The 23,455-nt window shown below is 39.0% G+C and overlaps 1 protein-coding gene across 6 annotated transcripts in view; it reads left to right on the top strand.

Moving 5' to 3' along the window:
* ADARB1 (adenosine deaminase RNA specific B1) overlaps window positions 1-23,455 on the top strand; it is a 76,786-nt gene that overhangs the window by 26,183 nt on the left and 27,148 nt on the right. For 4 of the 6 annotated variants that reach the window (XR_011097695.1, XM_068686066.1, XM_068686065.1 and 1 more), the window contains exons 2-4: window positions 5,415-5,451; window positions 9,903-9,977; window positions 16,885-17,819. Coding sequence is in view for 5 of the 6 variants with exons in the window: in XM_068686066.1 (XP_068542167.1) it covers window positions 9,950-9,977; window positions 16,885-17,819 (963 nt within the window). In the remaining variant the exon portion in view is untranslated. Of the gene's footprint in view, window positions 1-3,718; window positions 3,845-5,414; window positions 5,452-9,902; window positions 9,978-16,836; window positions 17,820-23,455 lie in introns of those variants that run through there. The other 2 variants (XM_068686064.1, XM_068686067.1) reach the window with 2 other exon arrangements.

Raw genomic sequence — 23,455 nt, forward strand, 5'->3', positions numbered from 1 at the left:
TTTTTTAAATTCCTTTGTATTTCCAAATGTGCTGCTTAGTCTTGAGATTGTCCTATTTTACTGTTTCAGTTTGACTAATGTTTAAAACAGCTAAACGAGTAATGTCAATGTTTAAACATTAGATGTGGTGAAATCACAAAAAAAAAAAAAAAAAGATTTAAACCTAGATTTTCTTGAAGATGTTTTGCACACATGAGTAATTCCTATGGCCTTGGTTGCATTCTTTTCTGAGGTAGCCGTTCTTATAAATAGGATGTGTTCCTGTAGAAAAGAGGGATAGCATTAAAATCTTTGATTTTGAAATAATGTAACTTTGGAAACTGAAATTTTATATTAAGGAGTTAGGAATTAACTAATACATCAACATATTATAAGTTTTAAAGTGTAGGGAATCACAAAACTAAGAAAAGAAAAGTTCCTTACTGATGTTCTGTGAATATGTGAAACCATTTTTTGGTGAGAGAATGGTTGCAAAAATGATCTGCATCTGCAGTTCTGCAAGAACAGTTTAGGATCTTTGAGTGTTCCAGAATAAATGCTGAACATAATCCTATTTGGTACCTGCAGCAAAAGCAGTCATACTTGATGGCTTGGATATTGTTTCATGGAGTAGCATCCTTTTTGTTCCGGTGGCTGCTAACACTATTCCTGTTGTGTAATAGCTGTAGAATTTTTAAAGCTTTTCATTTCAGTGTATTGCAAGCTGATGCTTTTTCTGCATATGCCACCACCCCAGATAAAAAAGAAGGTTTTATGCCAAGGGAAGCAGATGCATTTGACAGGACTGCAAAATATATATAAATATATATGTATATACATGTAAAAGAGCATAGTGCTAGAGCAGATAGCTATTACACAATGGAACACTGTATTTTTTACTTTCAGCTTTGTTATTTGCATAAACTGTACTTTTTCCTAAACAGTATGTTTTTCTGACTATGAGTGGTTGCTAGCCTTTCCTAATCTATTTTAGATTTTTAAATGAGCAATTTAAAAGGGGTATATGGTTGCAGTTTGGATATGGGGTATTATTTCATTAATTCTGTCTGATAAATTAAGGTAGAGTATCATCATAGATGTCAAATGCTTTTTGATGGAAAAAGCATTTTCAGAGGTAAATCCAGTTTTGTAGCTGTGTTATTGAACTGTATGTGTAGCAAGTCAGATTCTTGGCCAATTGGTTTATGAAAAAACACATCACATCTTTAATTCCAGGCTAATGCTATAGCAGCAAAATCTGCCACGAAAACATCTTTCCTGGGAACAGTGGGAGAAGATGAAGAGTGGGACCAAAGCCCTGGTTATTCACAATGTGTCCCAAACTGGAGGCATGCTCTGTTATACCTCCCTTTGGAAACTGGTGATGACAGTTTGAAGTGGGAAAGGTTCCTTATTTATTCCTAGCTGAAGAAGAAAATGCTGTTTAAAAATGCCCTGAGGGACAAATTCTAGAAATCGACAGATGAACAATTCCAGTCAGCTGCATTTGCTTAGCGGCTCGTGTGTGCTGGCACTTGCTTGTGCCCAAGCAGAGGAATGCCTGAACAGCTCAGGAGGGAATAAAGGTTTCTTGTTTGCCTTAATCGGGTGTTGAAAAGCTGGCGTAAATCCATTTTAATAGACTAGCTCCTGTGGTGCTAAGAAGGGTGTAAACTAGATAGTTTAGAAACAGTGTGTCCGCATGAAAAATGTATCATCCTTTGAATTTCTTTTTTGACCTCTCTGTGAGAAACTTTTTGACACAACTTGAGTCAGGATGGAAACTGAGTATTTAGTGCATGTGCACAGTGCAAGATTGCCATTCCCTTTGGCTTCTCTGATGTATGTCACACCTGACCCTGGGGCTCCTCATGGAGGGGCCTGTACAGGCTGTCCCTTTCCCTCAGCCTGTAATTTTGTGTTTAATTTGAGCTTGTCTCTCTGTGCTCCTTTGCAGTTGTACTTTTTTGACACAAAAGTTAACAGAAGCTATTTTCTGTACAGGAGGCTCATCCTCCAGTTTCACAGGTCTCCGCTGCCCTGGAAGGAAGAACAAGCTCTTTAAGCAGCTTACCAGCTGTACTAGGGGCACTGCTCCATACACGGCCTTCTCCTTGTGTCAGGGGCCATCCTGGCACCTTCTGTGGTCAAAAAACTCACCTCCACCAAGAAACCTGAGCTGAACAACTAGCAACGATAACGAGGTTAGATAAACTGATGGGGAAACTGGGCTGGCCTGGCGGCAGGAACCATTTTTACATTTATTTCACTTAGATGCATCCAGCGTGGTGAGAGGCACTTCACATGTTTTTCTCTAAATGGCAGAGCCGTGTTTCATACCGTGCAGTGCTGTTCTTTGAGGGTTACCTGAGTGCATCCTCTTGGTGTTCTCCCGGTGCCACCTGTTCTCCACTTCCCCTTCAGCTGAGCAAATGGAGAGAGAGCTCAGTGTGAAAGTCAGCAGCGCTGAAACTTAACACAGGTGCATCAACAGGGTTTCATCTTACAGCAAATGAGCTAAGGAGGGGGCACTAATTGTTCATAGTGGTTGCACTGGAGTTGCAGGAACTCTTATGTGTACTCAGCCAGGTAGTCCTTAATTGCCCTCGAGGAAGAAGATCTTTTTGCTTAAGAAGAGTCATAAATTCTTTCTCCTTTATCAAAGATGTAGGACTACCTGTTGACCAGTGAAGAGCTCAGAGTTTTAGCTGGAGGTGCTGCTCAGTACCTCTCCGCTAAGGAAATTGTGATAGGCCTGGCAGTTAGAGGTGTTTCACAGATGTGAGATGCAGTTATCAGACCTCTGATTTGATTCTTATTGTGTGGATAAAGCCTTGAAACATTTTCAACTGAGCTGTAAAAAATCATAAATCCCCAGCATGGTGTGTTCTTCAAATGAGTTTTAAATATTCTTTGTGCTGGGAGAAATTGTATTGGGTATGTCTCCTAACTCTTCTGTGAATAAACCCACTAGGTCTTCTTTGTTTTAGACGTGAAGCTGTTTGGAAGTCTCTTGATTTCTATCTTTTCATACAGTTTTCAGTGACTGGAGAGTTCGGTAGTGATAACTGAAATTGAGGTTGACTGGATGGAGGAGGTGGTGGGGATGCAAACTGGGTAAGGCACTTTTCTTAGCTCTTTCGTCTGTGTGGTTTCTCTGAAAACCTGTTCATCTGCGAGAAGCTGATCATGACAGAAAGTACCACAAGTCTTGGGTGTAGTAGTGTTTTGATAGCCAAAAAGAGCTGTGTTGAGTGCTGCTTCAATGCCATGCCTAGCCTTATTTGTATTTGCTTTGCTTTTTAGTTGTTATTCCAGTTACATGGTGAAAAAGAGCTCTACTTAGGCTGTTTCTTCCAAGTATTTTACTGCTGTCTGTCACAGTAGGGTAGACTTCTATGAAAATGACAATCTTGTTTCCATGAAGGGAGCAGATGATAGCATCTGTCTTCAGGGCCTTTTTCCTGACTAAGAAGGGACTAAGTAAGGGACTCAGAATTTGTTTAGTGCTTTTGGGGCAGTAGCAGTGTAGAGATGCTGCTCAGAGGTGCTGAGCTGCTCAGAGGAGCCCTTCTGGCACACAAATATGAGGCTCTGCCTGCAAAAGGTGTCAGGGAAATGCATTATGACCTGAACAAGTCCCGAAATATCCAGCTGCCACCAGGCAGAACCAGGCAGGAAATGTGGAAGATTAGAGGTTTGCTCAGAGCTTTTATAACTGAGGGTCATTTTCCTCTCTTTCCCCTTTAGTGTGTTTACTGGTTTAAAGTATTCCAAGTCTTGTTTTTCCTTCTTCTGGTCTTTACTACTCACAGTCCTGCAGCAGTGAAGCTCCGTCACACCAGCCCAGTGCTTACCAGCAGAGGTAGGTTTGTGCAGAGCTGCAGGATCTGCACTGGCTGCTGACCTTCAGGTGACTTTTGTGCTGCTGACTGTGTTGTGGGAGCCATAAAACCTCAAAGCAGAGCCATCCTTTGCTGCATGAATGCACCCAGAGCCCTGAGCAGGTGTCTGGGCACAAGGCTCTGCCAGCTCGGAAAACCCAGGTTGAAATGGTATCTTGTTTGAGTTTAAAGTATAGTGTTGTTTTTAACAACAGCAATAAAAAAAAAAAAAAAAAGGCATTTTCTCCTGGTATTGAGCAGATGAGTGCTGCTTCTTGGGGGGCAAAAGTGTCCAGCCCACCCAGCCCCATCTGCTGGTGAGGGATGCAGGCTGGCAGTGCCCATTCCACCACACCAGCTGTCCTTTCACATGGACTTGGGCTGTTGTATTTAGCCACAAAGGTAGAAAATAAACTTGTTAATTCTTTTTCATTTTTGCCAGGCTTTTTAGTAGTGTAAGTACTGTATAACTGTTCCTTATGTGTCATGCCTGTGGAGATTTGTTGGCGCTTAGAGATAAACCAATTTCAAGTCCTGCTTCTCAAGAATTGTGTTTGTTCAGCGTGTTTGAAATTCACGGAATTACCAACTCGGGTGATAGGGCACATAAAAAATACGATTTGACAAACAACTCCAGTTCACACTACTGTAAAAATTTGACCATTAGTTAAAAATTGCTAGTAGTTTTGTCAAAGTTTTAATTATAATTTTATTTAAAGCAATGCTTATGTAGAATGAGAACTATCAAAAACTTAAGGAAATTATATTTTCAGTGGATATTTACCCCAAATAATGGAATTTCACGGTTTATAGCGCATATTCTGGGTGTTCTGAATAAAAGTGTTTTTGTTGTGTACTATTAGGTTGGGAAAATACTAAAGGAGATGTAGATGCAGTATCCACAGTATAGTGATTTACAGTTTGGTGTGTTTGAGGATAGACTGTTACAGTCAGGGAAGCTGACTCCAGTTGAGCTTTCCAAACTTTTTTAGTACTTTGTGGTAAGTCCAAAATATTATTGTTGTTTCTGGACTGGTAGTGTTACTGAGAAATGCCACCATGCACTGTCGGGAAATTAAAGTGTCTTTGGGAGGAAAAAAAATAAATAAAAGATTGAATTATTGCAGTCTTCCAGTATTGGAACTTTAAATATTGTTTCTTGTCTAACTGAACCAAAGCAGTTCAATATTTAATGTATGTGTTTGTAAGTTTGTTGTGCCCATTGCTGTACTTGTGTGCTGTATAACTTAAGTTTGCTTAGTGAAAGACTTTGTAGAGTGCCAGCACCCTCTTGTGGGTAGTGTAATAGCAGGAAATTTTGTTTTTCGAGGTGCAAATACCCAAATCTCTTACCTGGTACAATATATATCCACTACTGTAAGTGTGTCCCATTCTGCAAGGGATTTTGCTCTGCTACCAATGTACTGTTTATTACCGTTAATATGCAGTATGTACTGCTTAGTCTCACAAAACAGAAATTTGTCCCTTTTAAGGTCAGGACTTACCATCTGTGAAAGATAAAAATACTATATGTGTTTTTTTTCCTTGCAGGTTGCAGAATCAGCATGTGTCTGTAGTAGTTAAAAAGGTAAGCAGACCATATTTATAAATACATCGCAAGATTCTTTGTACTCTGACTAATGCATACATATTAGAGATAATTCATCTGAATGTATTGACAGTTGTTCAAATCTTTAAAAAAAAAAAAAGTTTGTACAATAAGCAATTTCTAGAACATTGGATCAGAACAATTTGAAAATAGAGGAAAATATTGTTAAGAAATATCTAACTATATCAAGTTGATGTTACAAAAAAATATTTACCTGTTTGACCAAAAATTTGTATCCAGTCCATCTTAATAAAATAAAAAGCTGACATGTAGGACTTGAGAGTTCTTTGACTATTTGGTCTGATTTTGATAACTGATTGTAATTGTAAAGGGAAGAAATACATCCAGTATGTGAGCCTGGTAAGCTTACAAGCAGGCTTAAGCCTGTAAGCAAGTCTCACGATGCCTGTTTGACTTTTTTTAGTAGCATCAAGATCTTTGGGACTTTTAAAACTATTTTAGATCTCTTTTCCAATTAACTATTGGGTTAATTGGTAGCTGCAACTATAATCTTCTAAATTATGACAAAAATGCATATGCTACTTAATCAGAGGTCTAAGCTGCTGGGTTTTATTCTCAGAATGGCTACCACTTTTTCCTTGGAAATTTTGCACATCTTAAATGCATTTCTGACATTCATAGATATTTAAGGAATCTTTCAGAAATAATGTAAAAAATGAAACATTTAGCCCTTGAAGAAAAGCCCATAAGGATAGCTGATGATAGCTAAAAACAAAACTTCGTAATAAATAGATGTACAAAAATAGTTTGCTTCAAAATAAATCTGCAAACATCATAAGTTATTTCTAAGTTTGAGCTGAGCTCCGGGCTTTCTTGGCCAATGGAATATTAGATGTAAAATCAATTATGTATGTAGTGTAGCAGTAGGTGGTGCTGTTGGAGCAGATTTAATAATCTGAGGACCTGAACTGCAAGCTCTGAGGGATATTGTGTCAAAGCTGCTTGGAATTTCTGGTGTGCAGCCAGGAGCTGTGAAGAGCAAATGCTCATGCTGTAATTAACCTATAGCAAATCCTAGTGGTTACTGCTAGTTTATATTTATTCTTGCTGCAGAACCGAACTGAAAGAAATCTTGCTGTTGGTCTATGATGTCATCCTAGTGCTTGAAAAATACACGACATGTGTACATGATGTATGCATGTAGGGAAAAGTCACTAATAATGCTTACAAAATACTGCGTGCAGACATTTCTTCAAAGAATATAAGCTGATAATAGTGGCAAATCTATAAGTAAATGAGACTTGCACTGATCTATTTTTTTTTGCTGGTGCGTGGAGACTTTTCAGGTAATACATTTCCTGAAATGTACAATTCCCGTTCTCCTGAGGAGTTTTTTTTCCCCTTTCTCTCCCTGTGTGTATCAGTGGTGCTTCTCCTTCATGGACATGTAGATCTTGTCCTTCCCCTGTCACACACATCTAATGTGAACTGAAATGTCAAACTTGGCCCAAAACTGTTAATTAGCAAGGTACAAAACTGTTACATTCAGACTTAAATGATGTCTGTTCAGATGAAAAGTGCTTTTTTGAAGTGCAGGCAGTGCTTGTGCTGGCATTGAAGCAGTGGGCTTCATATTAGTTTCCTTGATGGTAATCGTAGTTTCTCCATGACCATGCAAACCTGTTGGGATGTAGCATTCCAGGCCCCAATGCCAAACTGTTGTCACTTTTAAATTATTTCTGTTTTTTACATGAAGGAGGAAGTGTTGCTATATTAATCCAGAGCACGCCTCTGGTTTGTGGGCCCAAGTATATGGTGTTTAGTGAGGAAAGGAGCAGAGATGCTGGAACCAGAAGACATTTGACCTCCTGTAAAGGAAGATTGAGCCTCATTGTCCCAGGGAGACCGTTTTGGGAAACTGGTCTTAAATGGTGATGAGACCCAGTTCTACCTGTGCTCTTATCCAGTAAACACGTGATAGCAAGCCATGGCGTTGGCAGCTTGTTTCACCACAGCAAGTTCTGTTTAAATTGTGCAAACTGAACATGAATGGGCTTTGCAGTATTTCTTCAATCAGTGCAACTGCCCATTGACATTGATGCTGAAGTAGAACTTGAACTCTGAAGCAAGTGAGAGTTTGCAGCCCTCAGCACTTAGGCTTCCTGCAGAAGTCATGTCAAGTTTCTATTTCAGGAAATGGAAAATTTCAATGAAATTGAAACAAGATAACACCATATTATCACATAAGGGCACATGCTGCTTTTCTGTGTGTAAAAAGGCTGGAGAATGACACAGTGAGTGTTGACATTGGTACGTCTGTTAGCAAAACCTGGGCTAAGAAAAAATGTATGAAAAATGTCACTGAAACATTCCTGTTTGAGATTTGTAGATTTGTGTTATTCACAAATGTATTTGGTGTGTTTCTAGGCAATATATGAAATAATATAATAACTAAGAAAGTGTGAAACAAGTATAAAGGATGCTGAAAGGCGTCTTTGTTTTATGCAGTGAGGGTACATCAACTTCTTTCTTATGTCTCCCTGTTTCTGAGAATACACGTAAGGCTGGATCCAAGACAAAGAACTGCCCTCCTCTTTCTAGTAGTAAAATAAGCAAAAATAAATCTCCCTTTCCATACCCGGTAGTGATGAAAGAAGACTCATGAGGTTGTCTTTGATACTGTCACCTGAAGGCTGTGGTCTGTCCTCGCCCCTCTCACTGCCAGGCTGTCCCCAGGGGTTAATTGTGACACGTGGCTCTGCTCGAGGAAGGGACATGGCACAGGTGAAGACCGCACGTAGTCGGCAGAGGTGATGCTCCTTTTGGCTCTTGCTCACTGAAATGTCACTGTATATTTAGAGGAGAGGGAGAGGGACTGGGCTGGCTGGGGACTGTGCATGGCATCGCTTTTACCCAGGGCTCTCAGCATGGAAACTTCCCTCAGCATGGCCAGGTGTTGCTGTAAAAGGAGGTGTAAGAAGCGGTCGGAGCAAAAAGGTGGTGTTTTTTAGTGCTGTATTGTCAAAACCAAGTGCTAGGGGGCAGGTTATAAATGAAAACATGCAAAAGTTTTCCAGTGAGGTTTGAACCTTCGTTACTGAGTGCAACCTCAATGCTTTCTGGTTGGATTTACAGAACAAAAGAAATATTTTGAACAGAATCCTTTGGGATCTTTTATTTCTCTTAGCTTTTGAAGCTTGGAAGTAAAGCACTTTTTACAAAATACAGAACTTCTCTGAAGTTGCAGCTTTCTGCCTCTTACTATCTTCTAATACCATTTTTGTTTCATCTATTGGGATTTGTTTTTTCCTTTTTTTTGTGTGACATTTTACAATTATATATGCCATTCTCTGTTAACATATAATTGGATAGCCATTAAACTTTCCTTTCACAGTGTCTGTAGCTCTTCTTCAATTAAAAGGATAAATCAAGAAAGCTGTTAAAAAGGTCCTTCAAAACTTCTTTTCATATAATAAAAATACAGAATATTCAAACAGTAGGAAGATAAACTTCATTGAATAAATTATTTATACTATAAATACTTCATAATTATATAACAAAATATATTTACAATATAAATATATGCTATGTAATTTATTTTTAATTGTTATATTTATATCTATATTATTTGTTATTGTTATTATTTATATATAACGTATAAGTGTATTCAAATGTATTTATTACTTCACAAATATTTAAGTGTACTGTACTTTTCTATGACTCCACACAAATTAGCATACAGTGTACATTTATATGTCATTTTTGTTTGACATGACTGGCTTATAATGCATTTAGAAAATTAAGGTTTTATGAAGTACTGTTTATATTCTGAATATCACAGCACGTACGACTGGGCAGAATGACTTGGCTACAGTGATAGTACTTAGTAAGTACTTAATAGTACTGATGGTGGATAAACAACTGCATTTTTATTGTCTTGCCTGCTTGAATTGTCTGTGTGTTAACCTGCAGAGTGAATTTGATGTTGTTTTTGCCTTGAGATACATTGCTGGATCCCTGTGGGAACAGCATTGCTTCATTTAACTATTATGAAAGTTGCCATCAAACACAAATGACACTTGGAGTTATCTGCAATTGTTCTTTAAAGAAAACAACTACCAGTAGTGAGATAAAATAGTTTATGCACTCCTTCAGATAAAAAAAAAAAAAAGTAGCTCACCATATGGGGAAAAAAAAAAAAACCAACACAAAACAAACAAACAAACAAAAACAAATTATTGGAAACATTGCAGAATTTACAGTTCTATAAGAGTGTGACTCAGCTTACAGAAATAGGGACATTGAGGAAATATTGTGCAAAGATTGAACTGCCCACTGTTGCTTGAGGAAGAAGCCATGGGTAGGCCAAAGCAAAGTCAGTGCCTAGGCTGCTGCTTTTGGCGATCTAACAGTTTACCTTGTATGCTGGTACATGAAAGCTTAAGTATCCCACTATCTGTGTTTTCCAGACAGAAGCAGTCTTCGCCCGCCAAGAAACCAGCAAAAATATTTCACAATGGATGTTGACGATGAAGAAAACATGAGTAAGATGTGTTTGTTTACACAATAATAAACTATATAATAATTTCTAAGGTGACTTTTTCTCACAAGCCACAGGGAAAACTGAAGGAACTTCGAAGCACAAATTAAAATGATTTTTTGTATGTTTCTAAATACAGTATAGAAAAGTAAATCGGAGCTTTTGAACTAAAAGTTTTTTTACACGTGATTATGTGGTAGTCTAATTATACCTTATGTCTCATTTTTCTTCCAACAACTATTTAGTTGTACAAAATATTACCCTGTTTTGGACTGTCACTGAAGTAACGAAGATGGATTTCTCGCATTAATAATAGTTTGGTATACTGCATTCACACGCTCCGTATGGGACCTGTGCATCCCACTGTGCTGGCGTGGGTAGCACGTAAGACCTCTCCTGAGGTGTGGGTGCACTGTGCTGCTTTTTTGCAAATTACTCCCCTCTCAGAAGGGCTGGCAGTGGAGTTACAGGTCACCAAGGTAGGCTGGGTCAGTATGAGAGCAAATCTGTATGGGACTCTCAGTATGAAAACCTTCTGTGCAGTTTTAATTGTGAGGTTTGATGGGAATAAAGATCATTATTACCTGAGCAAGTGGGACAAGAAGTTGAATACCAAGTCTTGTACAATGCATTAAGTGAATGTGTTTGAGATGATGATTCCTGTAGCGCACAAACCATGTTAATGGTGGCTAATCATGCTGGGTTCTCTGAGCTTTTTCACCTTGAATAATCAGGTACTGGGTGAGGTTTGTTTGCCTGCCAGTGAAGTTCATTGTGCACTGGAAGATACTGCAGTATCCTCCATCTGTGTGCTTATGCTGAGATCCCGGAGGCAGGAACTTACTGGAAGAGGTAAAACCTAGAAGAGGAAGAATACTGATGATGAGAGTTAGGGACCAGTGGAAGACAGGGGAGAAATGAAGGAGACTGAAGTGTGTAAAATAAACAAGGGAAAGCAGAAATGAATGAAGAAAAAGCAAAATGAGTGTCTAGAAGAACTCCCTACAGGTCTTGCATGGCTGAGTATTCTTTCTACAAGCTGGTTTCCCCAACACTGAGGTACTGAATTAATGAAGTGTTTAAGCACAAAACCAGCTATCATCTTGATGAAAACACTGGTGAAGTGCTATGAAATTGCTGACTATGTGGTGTAATATAGATCTGATAACCTCTGGAGAAAACTGTTCTCATTTAAAATGTTACAAAAAATATTGTAGATTCCTGTCCTTTCAACTGTTTTGTTTTTATGAATGAGAGACCTGTTCTGTTTCTGATATGCTTATGTGCTGTGCCTGACTATAAATTATTGTGTATGATATAATAACAAATGTGCTTATTTCCCCTAAGTGACAATGTCTAAATCTCTGGCAAAGCTGAAAAAGCCTAGCAGTATAGGAGGCTTTGGAACAGGAGAGTTGTAATTCAGTTTGAAGGAGTTATTACAACATACTTTTGTTGGGAGATAAAGATATTAAATGGTTTAAAATACAAGCCAACAGAAAAAAAGACAAAAACTTAACTGGACTAGAATTCTTCTTTTTCCTTTGACTGACACAGTGATCTTCACTAAAATATGCTTGCAACCACTTCCACTTTTTCCTTCTCTTTTTTTTTATTTTTTTTTTTAAAGAAATTTCTTTAATTTCTTTAGTTGGATGCTTTAGCTATTTCTAAGAGTGGTTAAATGAGGAGAACTTGGAAAAAAAGGTAAGAGGTGAATTGGATAATTCCCATGAGATAATTCTTCAGATAAAACATACCCTATTTCAATAGGAGTAAATCTGAGCATGAATGGTGCCTTCCTGAGCTGAACAAAATACCACCTATTTGATAGTGTCATCTTGTAAATTCCTTAAGCAAGATATTCAGGTTATGTCTGCTTCTGTTTCTGTGCTAGTGCACCAATATGCAGAGCAATTCAAATTCACTGAACTTTCTGTCTTGGCAGGAGACTGCCTCTGCTGAGTTGTTACAGGTTTGGGACATGCATTTGTGTAACTTCATTGATCTCCCAGAAGTAAATTTTGAGGTGCATTGCCTGTATCACGTTTTGCAAAAGAAGCCACAGGTAACAACATCATCTTGGATGACCCCAGTTAATAGAAGGTGTAAGAAGGCTTTTCTGCATCTGAATGACCACACAAACATCGTGAATTTGGAATGTTACTGGATTTGGAGAGGAAAATCAAAATTCTTAAGTTCTACACCTTGATTTGTACAAAGATTTTTTAAATTTTATTTGTACCTTTCTGTATTTTTGTATCACTGAAGATGGCAAAGTGTGATATCAGAAGTGCCTATAAAAGCCTTTGTTATTTTGTGTAACTCCTTTTAGGGGAAATGGAAGGCAAGCCCGTGCAATATTTGTAGCTTACAGTTATAATAACTAGAATTTGTCTGCCAAAGTTAGAATTCAAACTGTCTTGGTTCTGCAGAAGTGTAAGACGGTCATGAGATTACATTTAATGCACTCAAGAAAACAACGTTTCAGACTTCCAGGTTTTAACTTCATCCTCCTGTATCTGATGAACAAAGAGAAGATGTTAGAAGGTGTGGGGAGCTGGGGGTCAGCCTCTTCTCCTGGGCAGCAAGTGATAGAACAAGAGGAAGTGGCTTCAGGTTGCACCAGGGGAGATTTAGGGTGGATATAAGGAAAAAATTCTTCACTGAATGGGGCTCTGAGGCATTGGAACAGGCTGTCCAGGGAAGTAGTTGAGTCGCCATCCCTGGAGACATTTAAAAGATGCATAGATGTGGTTCTTTTGGATGTAGTCTAGTGGTAGACTTGGCAGTGCTGGGTTAATGGTTAACCAACAATTTTAGAGATGTTTACCAGCTTCAGTGATTCTGTGAATGCTGTCAGTTCTCTGAAGTCTGTAGTTACCAGTTACCTCACAGGAGAGGGGAGGTGGTACATTTTGCAGAACACTGGTAATACTTGCTAATGTGTGTGTCTTGACCTTTTTCTTTGATTGTTTTCCTCCTTTTTCTAAAAAAGGCGATCTCAAGAAGTCACTTTTTTATGCATATGTTTCATATGAAAATAATAATAAAAAAGACATATTTAGGATTTCCCCAGGGCAGTAAATGAGAGCAGCAGTATAAAGGGCATCTAGAAACATCCTTCTAGCTGTGGTTCAGCTAAGAGTCATTTAAACATAATTAAGTGTGCTCCATACCAGATGGAGCAGAGAGCAAGGCAAGATCCCCACTGAATAATGAATCTTAATTAGAGGTGTTTTCTAATTACATGGGGAAAAAAAGATAAACCAGCATGCTTGGATAGAACTTATTTTAATTGGCATGAAAATTTTCTATGCCTCTTTCCTTCTTTGAGTGCTGTCAGCTTTGTAAACCTCTTGAATAGATTACTTCAGTGGCAGAACTTTTCCTTCACTGAAGTTGTTGGCATGTGATACTGTCAGTTGTGATTTTTACCAAAGAAGCTTCAACTGACATTAGTGAAGTCTCTAGTCAGAACTGCCAACTATTTTTAGTGATTGGAAAATAAGCCAGTCTTACGAAAACTGTCTTACTTCTAAATCATGGGTAGTGTTAATGTTGAAGAAAACATGACCGTGTTGTCGTGTGTTTATATTTGTTAACACTACTTGAAGGAGCTGAATACACAACAGTTGTGATCAACTTCAAAGCATTCAATGATTATTTAAAGTATTCATTACTTGGAAACTTATTTAAAGACTGGAAAATGCATAAACGAGCATATATATGTATAGCATCTAGCATGAGGATCTTTTAGAAAGTCTTAGGTCTTCTTTTTGCTAGGAGATCTAACAATACTGTAACACATGGTCACCTGTCAACTGCATTATGTTATTTTTTAATTTAAGAAAAAAAAAATACGAAAAACATCCATTATTGATTTTTTTTTTCTCCTGTCAGCTCCCTCCAACGCATTGCACTTTCTAACAGTGTTTTAACATTAGAGAGCAACATCTTACGTGGACAGGTAGTGACAGGACAAGGGGTAATGGCTTTAAACTGAAAGAAGGAGATTTAGGTCAGATGTTAAGAGGAAATTCTTCACTCTGAGGGTGGTGAGGCACTGGAATGGGTTGTCCAGAGAAGCTGTGGATGCCCTGTCCCTGGAGGTGTTCAAGGCCAGGTTGGATGGGGCTTTGGGCAGCCTGGTCTGGTGGGAGGTGTCCCTGCCTGTGGAAGGAGGATTGGAACTGGATGGCCTTCAAGGTTCCTTCCAATCCAAACAGTTGTATGAACATTTACGGTTCTAGTTTTCCTGCCTTACTTTAGCTGTGGTACTTGGCAGCACAAGTACCTGTGTACACTGCTTTAGAGCAACAAAATTTGTGTTCCTTTTGAGTACTGATGTTCCTAGTTTGAGTTTTGATGGGATCCTTAGCTAGCCATGGCTTTCAGGGTAAAGCTGCCCTCCCTAATTCCATTCAAAGTGATTGAGAGACTTCCCAGAGTATTACACTCTCTAAAACATTGCGTTAACAGAACAAAAAGTGCAAAATCTTCAGTGTGTCCAGTTCCTTACCACCCACAGTGGATCTGCTCAGAAAGCCATGGAAATAAGGAGGTGTGAGAAGAACTAAGAGAGAACAGAATGATTGCAGGCCAAGCTGCAATTCCTCCGGCTGTTGAACGTGGATACAGAACTGCTCTTTTTCTATCCAGTTGGAGTCTATTCAACTCATATTTTCTTAATATGGCTTTCACAGGCACTGGTTATAGGAAGAAAGATATGAAGAGAAACCATTTTTTAATGTTAACTGAATGATTTCTGTTTAGCCTACAAAAGTTATGTTGTTCAGTAGCAAATTTCTGATGCCACTAGTAAGAACAATGTTTGAAAAATGCTGTTTTAGATAATTTTTGGAGATTACATCTTCAGGTAAGAAATACACTGTAAGAAAGTTTTAATAATTTATTCTGTTTTCCTTAAATTCCTTCACTTTAGTATGATAAGGAATATTTATGCATGAACACTGTGTATTGGCAGTCATGGCCCTTCAGCACACATTCTGCAGACAATATAATTTGTGGCTGGACATTACAAGAGATTCTTTATTAAATTTAGCAGATTTGTTGCCATGAAATGCTCCCAAACCCTTTGTGTTTCACTCTTGACTGCATTTGACTGGAATTTACTGTTCAATACTATACAAGTCTTTGTTGTGCTACTGCATTTTAACAAAATGTGTTCCTACTTGGTGTTTTTCTTTTGATCTTTATTTTTTCCTTTTTTTCTTCTTTGAGCACCGAAAGGAGTAACCTATCGAGCTTTTGCTGGAGGATGTTATAAATGAAAATTTAGTAACCATTCCATCAGCTTTGTAACCTGGGCGAAGTGATGTGTGCATGGTAGTGAATACTTCATGAAGATTTAAAGCATGTTTGAAATTTGTCAGGAAGAAAGCTTCCACTTTGGTTCACTCTAATTTTAATAAATATTTATCACCTGCTATCAGTGTGAATTTAATACAGTAATAGATATTTTGGAGTCTTGGAACAGACGAGTTAGATGCGCTTGACCTACTAAATTTGCCTTTTCATTCATGAATGTCAATATAAAGCACAAATAATTTTGTTAGTTTTTTAATCAGGATAAAAATGAGGACTTTCCAGTTATAGCAAATATAATTTTTAAATACATATCTAATGTATCATTACTCCAACTTTCTACTTTAGAAAATAAATAATGATTCATTAAATTAATCGTGCAATACTACTTTTTTTCCCATTAAAATATCCTCATTGTGATTGTGCAGATTTTGTCACACCTCTTGTGTTCTATGTAGTCTTAAAAGAGGATGTTTAGTTTTGTAAGTCTAGGAGAGCAGGTTTTTTGCAAGGAATTTAAAAGTTGCGTATAAATGGCAAATAAAATGTTCCTCAATATAAGGCTGTGTACAAATATATACGCAGTGGTTTTGTGAGGCAACCTTAGTCAAATGCATTTTTTACAGCTGTTTTTCTGATGATGGAATAGATATGTGATAAAATTTATTTTGAAATTTAAGACTACATATGCAGAGAGATGCTGAAGCACAGTTTGTTTCTCTTCATTTTGTGCTGCATCTGTGTAGCTGTATTCACCTATTTTGGGTGTACAGAAAAGATAAGCATGCCACTGGGTTCAGTGAAGGTGGTTTAAGGGTCAGAGTTGTTGGAAGAAGGGGTTTGCTCTACTGAACGGGCCCGTTGCTGGAGCTGCCATGCAGTGGGCAGGCAGTCCTGTTTGGGCAGCCAACAGCTGAAGGTCCTGAGCAAACTGAGGTGAGGTGAAAATCATTTGGGAAAAAGCATAAAAAATTAAAAGCATAAAGGAATTGAATTTAGAGAATATAGCATAGCTAAAGAGAAGTAAAACATCCATACAGTCTTCAGTCAAGTTGCCTACCTACCAAAGAACTGCCTTTCATGACACCGATTTTATTTGTCATTTCTCAAATTGAGCAAATAAAATCATTTAAGACAAAAATGCAACATTATTAAAATAAGAATAAAGTAGAATTAAATATCAGTCTCCTAGAAATGGCCTTAAGCATCCATTTTTACTTTAGTAATGGGAGCTTTTTATTTTATAGGTGTATCCTACAAATAATACAATTTAGTTTTCAGGTTTAAAGCATTTTTCACGTCAAGTAAAAACTTTGTTCTAGTGTGATTTGAATGCAAAAGGAAAAGCTGCAGCATTTTATTGTTATATGAAAGTAGCAAATGCAATGTTTGCAAATAATTCTTGAATGTGCTCTTTCTTGAATTATCAAGAAGTATTGCTCTCCATTTACATTGCAAAAGCTTTAATCAGTGAGCACACATCACTTAACCAGTTATAAAGAGCGATAAAGGAATCTATAAATTTTGCATTTACAAGATCCTGCAACGAAGGCATTGTAAGTTACTCTTTCTGGGCACCGCAGGTTCAAGCAGCACTGATGTTAAAGAAAACCGCAACATGGACAACGTTCCCCCCAAGGACGGCAGTGTGCAAGGCACCGGGGAGGGGGCTCAGCTCTCCAATGGTGGTAGCAGCAGCAGCAGAAAGCGTCTTTTGGAGGAGGGCAACAATGGCCACTCCAAATTTCGCCCTAAGAAGAGGAAGAAAACGCCAGGTCCCGTTTTGCCAAAGAATGCCCTGATGCAACTTAATGAGATTAAACCTGGTTTACAGTACAAACTGCTGTCCCAAACAGGGCCGGTTCATGCTCCAATGTTTGTGATGGCAGTTGAAGTTAATGGGCAGGTGTTTGAAGGGTCTGGCCCTACAAAAAAGAAAGCCAAGCTTCATGCTGCTGAGAAGGCTCTGCGGTCTTTCGTTCAGTTCCCAAATGCGTCAGAGGCGCACCTCGCAATGGGGAGGACTCTCTCTGTCAACACAGACTTCACCTCTGACCAGGCAGACTTTCCTGACACGCTTTTCAATGGATTTGAAACTCCAGTTCCTGCTGATGCTTCCTTTTACCTAGGGTCCAATGGGGATGGCTCCTTCAGCTCTAGCGGGGACTACGGGTTGTCATCGTCATCTGCTGTAGCCAGCAGTCTTACCCAGTCGCCTCTCCCCACACCATCACCGTACCCGACCACGAGCGGCAAGAATCCGGTCATGATCCTGAATGAGCTGCGGCCAGGACTGAAGTACGAATTTCTCTCAGAGAGCGGGGAAAGCCATGCCAAAAACTTTGTCATGGCTGTTGCAGTGGATGGTCAAACATTTGAAGGATCAGGAAGGAATAAAAAGCTTGCAAAAGCTCGGGCTGCTCAGTCAGCCTTGGCATCCTTGTTTAACATGCAGCTGGATCAGACTCCATCTCGACAGCCCATTCCTAGTGAGGGGCTCCAGTTGCATTTGCCACAGGTGAGAAGCCCTTTGGTGTTTTTCAGCCTGCTTAGACAATGACCAGTCATAGCCCAGGTGAATCATTTTGAATCAGCTTCAACATTTCTGCTGTTTGTTCTGCTTGGATGGATGGGTGTGTTTATTTGTGTGTGTGCTTATGTGTGTATACATATAAATATATATATATGCACATATATTTATATGTAATTTTTATATATAAATATATATATTATGTATATATATATATGCAAATTATATTTATGTGCAAATTATTTATTTAGGCAAGTAAATCAGGATGAGAAATAGTTTAAATTAAATAATTAGTGAAGTAGGGAAGGTAGCAAACCTACCAGACAGAGATCAAAAAATGTAAAGCAGCTAGAATGAAGTAATTTTAAACTTTTTTAATGAAGAAAAATTCTCCCTTGTTTGCTTGTGCTTCTCCCCAGTCTAAGTATAATAATGAATGTTTGTCTGCCCTCTTTGTACTACATCCATTGGGTCTTTTTAATGATATGTCTGTCTAAATCCATCTACTTGTTATGTATGTATATATGCATACATATACATATAAGATGCCATGAATTCGTTTCACCTTTCTGTTTATTCTAATGAGAGTTTTGAGGCTTTGACCTTTGCCATCTCAAAAACATTGTTTTAAAGTTCATTCAAATTACTCTATGTCTGATTCAATATCATTCTATAATCTGGGGTTGAAGAGTATATATAGATGTGATTATTATACATACATTGTTTCCTCTAGTTGCATGGACAAAATGCATTATTTAGAAATTCCTATATGCTGTCTCTTTATTTTTCATGATTCTTGGATTATTTATGAATGTTTCATGCTTTTTCAAATCTAGAATTATGCTATTTCAGGTCTTTATGATTTCTTCAGTAGGTTCAGCTATTTCACTATTTTAAAATAGTGCTTTTAAAGGTGGATTTGGCACCAGACGCCAAAAAATTCACTGTTTTTTACATGTTACTAGTTCCTGAATCAGTAAAATGATGAAAATGGGAACTCCAATATGAAGTAGAAAAGAATAAGAATAATTCTTGCCCTGAATAATTTTTCAGGGTGACTTCTGGTACGTTTCGTTCTGAGGTGGGGAAAGTAGAATCATTATATTCTCTCCCAGTTCACACTTTTATCATTCTAAGGGGGTAAAGTTGTTTTTCTGCCCAGAAGATCAATGCATAACAACTTACACAGCCTTTTTAAGGGACTTCAATGGACCACTGGACGGTGATGGGTACTTCTGATCTCCTTGCTTTGTGAGATTTTGACCTGCATTCTCATTTCTGTGAACCTATTTGTTGTCCCAGAGTGCCACCCCGTAAGTGGACTCTTGCTGTAGTTATGCTGTGCAAGGTGTGCAGAAACTATGTGGTCAATTCTGGGCATTTGAGCTCAAGGTACAGTTTTAAATATATTTTTTTTTAAAGGCAACACATGCAAACAACTTTTTTTCCCTCCAGCACTCCAAAACTGACCATGATGCCCATATTGTCTACAACAAAGCGTACTTTAGGGCCAGCTTGCATTTTACCTTTCTTACAGATGTGCATAAAAGGCTACTCCAGTGTGGAAGAGAACCCAGTGTTTGTAGGGGTAATTCAGCATACTACACCATGTGGGGAAGGGGCAGGTTGCTGGTACTGTCTCATGTAGATCCTATTTAAAGTCAGCTATCGATTTTGAGTCTTTTGGTCAGTTTGTAATCAGGACATCCATTTTTCTTTCTGCACTTTGCTGTGTTTTATTACCCTGCTTTTATAGTTATAATTAGCTATCAAGTTATTGGAATTGATCTATTACATCATGGTCTATTATAAGTGATTTTGTTTTGGTACATTTTAGTGAGTAATCAGAGATTTAAGCATTTGTGATGTTTGTTTGGTTGTGCTTTTGTTTTATTCCTTTTTTTTTTTAACTCTTGAGTTCTTAAACAGTTGTTTTTAAATGGTTTTAAATGAATATGTGTAAATATATTAAGTCTGAAGATAACCCGGAGATAACCCTAAAGTGGGTGAAGTCACAAACTTCACATTGGAGAATATAGCATAGCTAATTGGTACATTTAGCTATTTTGGAGAGTACAGGAGTTATGCAAATGAAGTTGAGATTTGTAACAACCCATAGACCAAACAAAATAATGATTTTATTTGGAAAAATTGCAAACTGGAAACATGCAAGGGGAGAAAAATTCCAAGCACTGAAAGCTCAGTGGAAGGAATGAGAGTACAATGTAGCTCTGCCAATGCAGATGTTGGAATTGCTGCCTGGGCGGCAGGTTCCAAATGCATCCTCAGCTCAGAGCTGCGTGGTGAAAAGCAGTGTGTTGCCTCATCTTTTGAGGTGCCATTACCTTCTGGATCTGGTAGGCAGCAGGCAGAACTCTACGTTGCCTGCAGCAATGTGTTAATTTGTGATGCCTTGCAAGAAAAACTGTTAGAGCGGAAAGAATTGAGAGGAGTGAAAAGATGATTGCTGCTCTGGGTGGTGATGGGGAGTTTTGGGTGAAGTACATGTCAAAAGTTATTTACCTTCAGGTAGAAGCAAGCGCACTGGAGGGAATGAAATGTGGGAATACACATGTAAGCTATCAAATGATAGAGAAGGACCGTTGGTATCAGAGATCAGCTTATTAAATAGATATGGGTATAATCATTTGGCCACTACAGTGGGTTATCAAGGTCCTGTGGTTTAATACATTTAAAATCAGTCTGTGCAAAGCAAGCTTATCTGCTTGTTCACAGCTTGACCTTTTGTGAAAGATGAAGCACTGCTGCCTGCGGTGAGGAAAATCTCTTTGCTGGGAAAGTGACTTAAACCCAGCAAGTCAGCATGTGCCTCAGAGCAGATGAAGGTGCACTGATGAAAATCAGGCCTTGTGCATTTATTCCTCTGTGTATTAAAATGGGAGAAATCGTCAGTCCAGTGGGGTAGGGACATGCCTCTCCAAAACAAAGAAAATATGTTTATGGGTAGCTACATTTTGTAAATTGATAGCCATCCTCATTTTATCTCCCGTGCCAAGTCCAACAGGATATCCTGTATTGTACAGTAATCCACAGCATGTACCAAGGGCTCTAAAATGTGTCCTTGAAGTTCTCTTCTTTTTTGTGGAAGACAGCTATGTGTTTCAACGTGCTTAGGTTAAGATCATTAAAACATTTAAAGTGCCTACTTTGTCATAGGTCTAAAGATTTGGTAGGTAGCTATAGTTGTTGAGATCTGGAGAAGACAGAGAAATGTGAACAGTATTTTAAAATAACTTTGGAAGACAAGTGGGTCACCTGTTTATAGATGAAGTGTGGAAGCTGATAGAAACAAGTTTTTGAAAACTATTATTGTGAAGCCCAAATCCGATTACAGGGGAAAGCAGCATTGCTGAGCACTGAACCTTGCCTCTTTGTTTTTGGAGGTGGTCTCAGTGGACTGAGCTTGCCGTGATGGCCTCCTTGGTGCAGAGCCCTTGCTCTTGGCTAGGCTTCCTCCATGGCTTCCCAGGCCCTTGCCTGACTTTATTTCTGAGACATCCTCCACCATAGGTGTATGTTGCCTGTCTCCCTTGTAACCTTTAGTAATCTCACTGAAATACAGAGGCCACTGTTTGGCCCTCTCTTCTCCCTTCTCCTCTCTCTGTCCTTCCTTCACTTTTCTCCTTTTTATAAAACCGGATTCAGAATATATCCATGTTAATTTCAGAAGCCATAAAAAAGGGTCAGTGAGGAAGAAGTTTCTTTTTTTTTTTTTTAATTCAGGAGACTAGTAGCACACAAATCTTATTGTAAAGTTGAGAAAATTGTAGGGTTAACCCTAGAAAGCTCATATGTTACCTACTGCTGTTACCTTCAGTGGTTGTAATTCTTACTCCTTCTGTGAGACTATTTTAGAGTATTCACCAAGTATAATAATAATAAGCATGTTCAGCGTCTAGGAAGTGTATGTAAAGCTACAACAATTGCCTAATACAAGCTTCTTCAGAACTTTAAAGAATCTTCTCTATCCCTCAGTCTACAAATAAGTATCTTGACATCCAGAGGCCAACTTCATCAAGGCTCCCTTAGCCTTCATTTAAAGGAGAAAGGAAAATGTTTCCCCCCATGCGGGACTGACATTTTTTTATCTCTGCTGTAGCACCTGTCTGTAGTTGGTTTTGCCCAGATACGAGCTATATTAGGGGTAGCAGTGGTGCACGGTATTGTGGTGCTCTGCTTCCCATCCCCTCCACTGTGCTGCAGCGACCACCAGCCCCATGATGGGACCAGCACTGAACCTTCGTGCTGGTGCCCAGAAAGCCAGGTGCTGAAATAAGCACAGGGAGGCAGGGAGGCAGGAAGAATTTACCCCAGTGTGGTTCTCAAGGACTGTACCTGCTTTAACTGCAGCTCTAAACCAAAGCATCTGAATCTCACTGAAATGTGGTGGGACCACTCCCATGACTGGAGTGCTGCAATGGGTGGCTACAAGCTAGAGAGAAGCTTGAGAACTGGTTCCTCTACAACATGATGGTAGCCTCTGAACAAAGCTGAGCTTCTGAAAAAAAATTCAATCCGTTGATAAGAATTCCTGAATTGTAGTCCATTCAAATGCATTGAGAAAATTTGTATTCGCAGTGTTGAGAGTCTTCTGATTCTACAAGTCACGTTGTGCAAAACATGGGCTGAAGCTTGGTGCAAATGTGACCTCAGTCACCACTGACTGCTAGTTGCTGTATGTCCCAGTCAGATTCTGGAAAAAGACATCAAGCTCTAAAATCATGACACATGAGCTGTAGTTATTGCTCCATTGGCTGCAAAAGCTTTCCCAGGAGAAAGTCAACATTGAGAGTTCCTCTATTTCTAGTCTGTCAGTTCTCATGAGCACTGCTAAGAAAGCAGTGGTGAATCAGGCTGGCAGTCTTCAAGCCTTTTCTTTTTACTTTTCTTTTGACTGCGGCAGTCTGGTTTTGGAACAGATTATGCTCAAGATTTGTCAGCACTGCGGATTTTCCTTGGGCTGTCCCTGGAGGTGTGGTGATTTTCTTCTTGTACAGAAAGGTCCTGTGGTTAGTTCGTAAACAGAAGCATCTCAGACCCAAATGTCCTCTTGGGCTGGATTTAATTGCTTATGCACATGTTTAGCATTGTACAAGACGCTCTCAGGTACCTAAGGCATTGGTGCAGCACTGGCCAACCTGGCGCAGGACCTGTGCACTTCTGAAGTGTGTCCGCTTGTGGGCCAGGGGTAGCATCTTGACTACAGCCAGCTGGCAGCATGCAGACAATCGCACACGGTCTTCTATGCCTGGCACTGCGAGGAAGGGATTTAACACCAGGCTGCAGGAATCTGCATGTAGAGATGTTTAAACCTGGGTTTTCCCGTGGGTGTGTGAGCCTGAAGTCCTGTTATGGTCAGTGCATGCCTGGGGGTGTGATGGTGTCTGAAAGAGCCATCACCCTTAAATGGCCTCTTCGTATGGACACTCTTAATTTGTCTAAAAACTGTGCCAAAAAGGGTTTTCCTCCATTGCAGCTGCTTCTGTTTAACATGTAAATTGCCTTTCTCAGCTTTTTCTTTCAAAGTAATCAACTGTGCTGCTGGATGTATCACAGGGGCACTGGACTTTGTGTAGTACATGCAGAAAACAGTACCAACAACA

The sequence above is a fragment of the Anas acuta genome, chromosome 6, assembly GCF_963932015.1.
Source record: "Anas acuta chromosome 6, bAnaAcu1.1, whole genome shotgun sequence".
Lineage (NCBI taxonomy): Eukaryota > Metazoa > Chordata > Aves > Anseriformes > Anatidae > Anas > Anas acuta.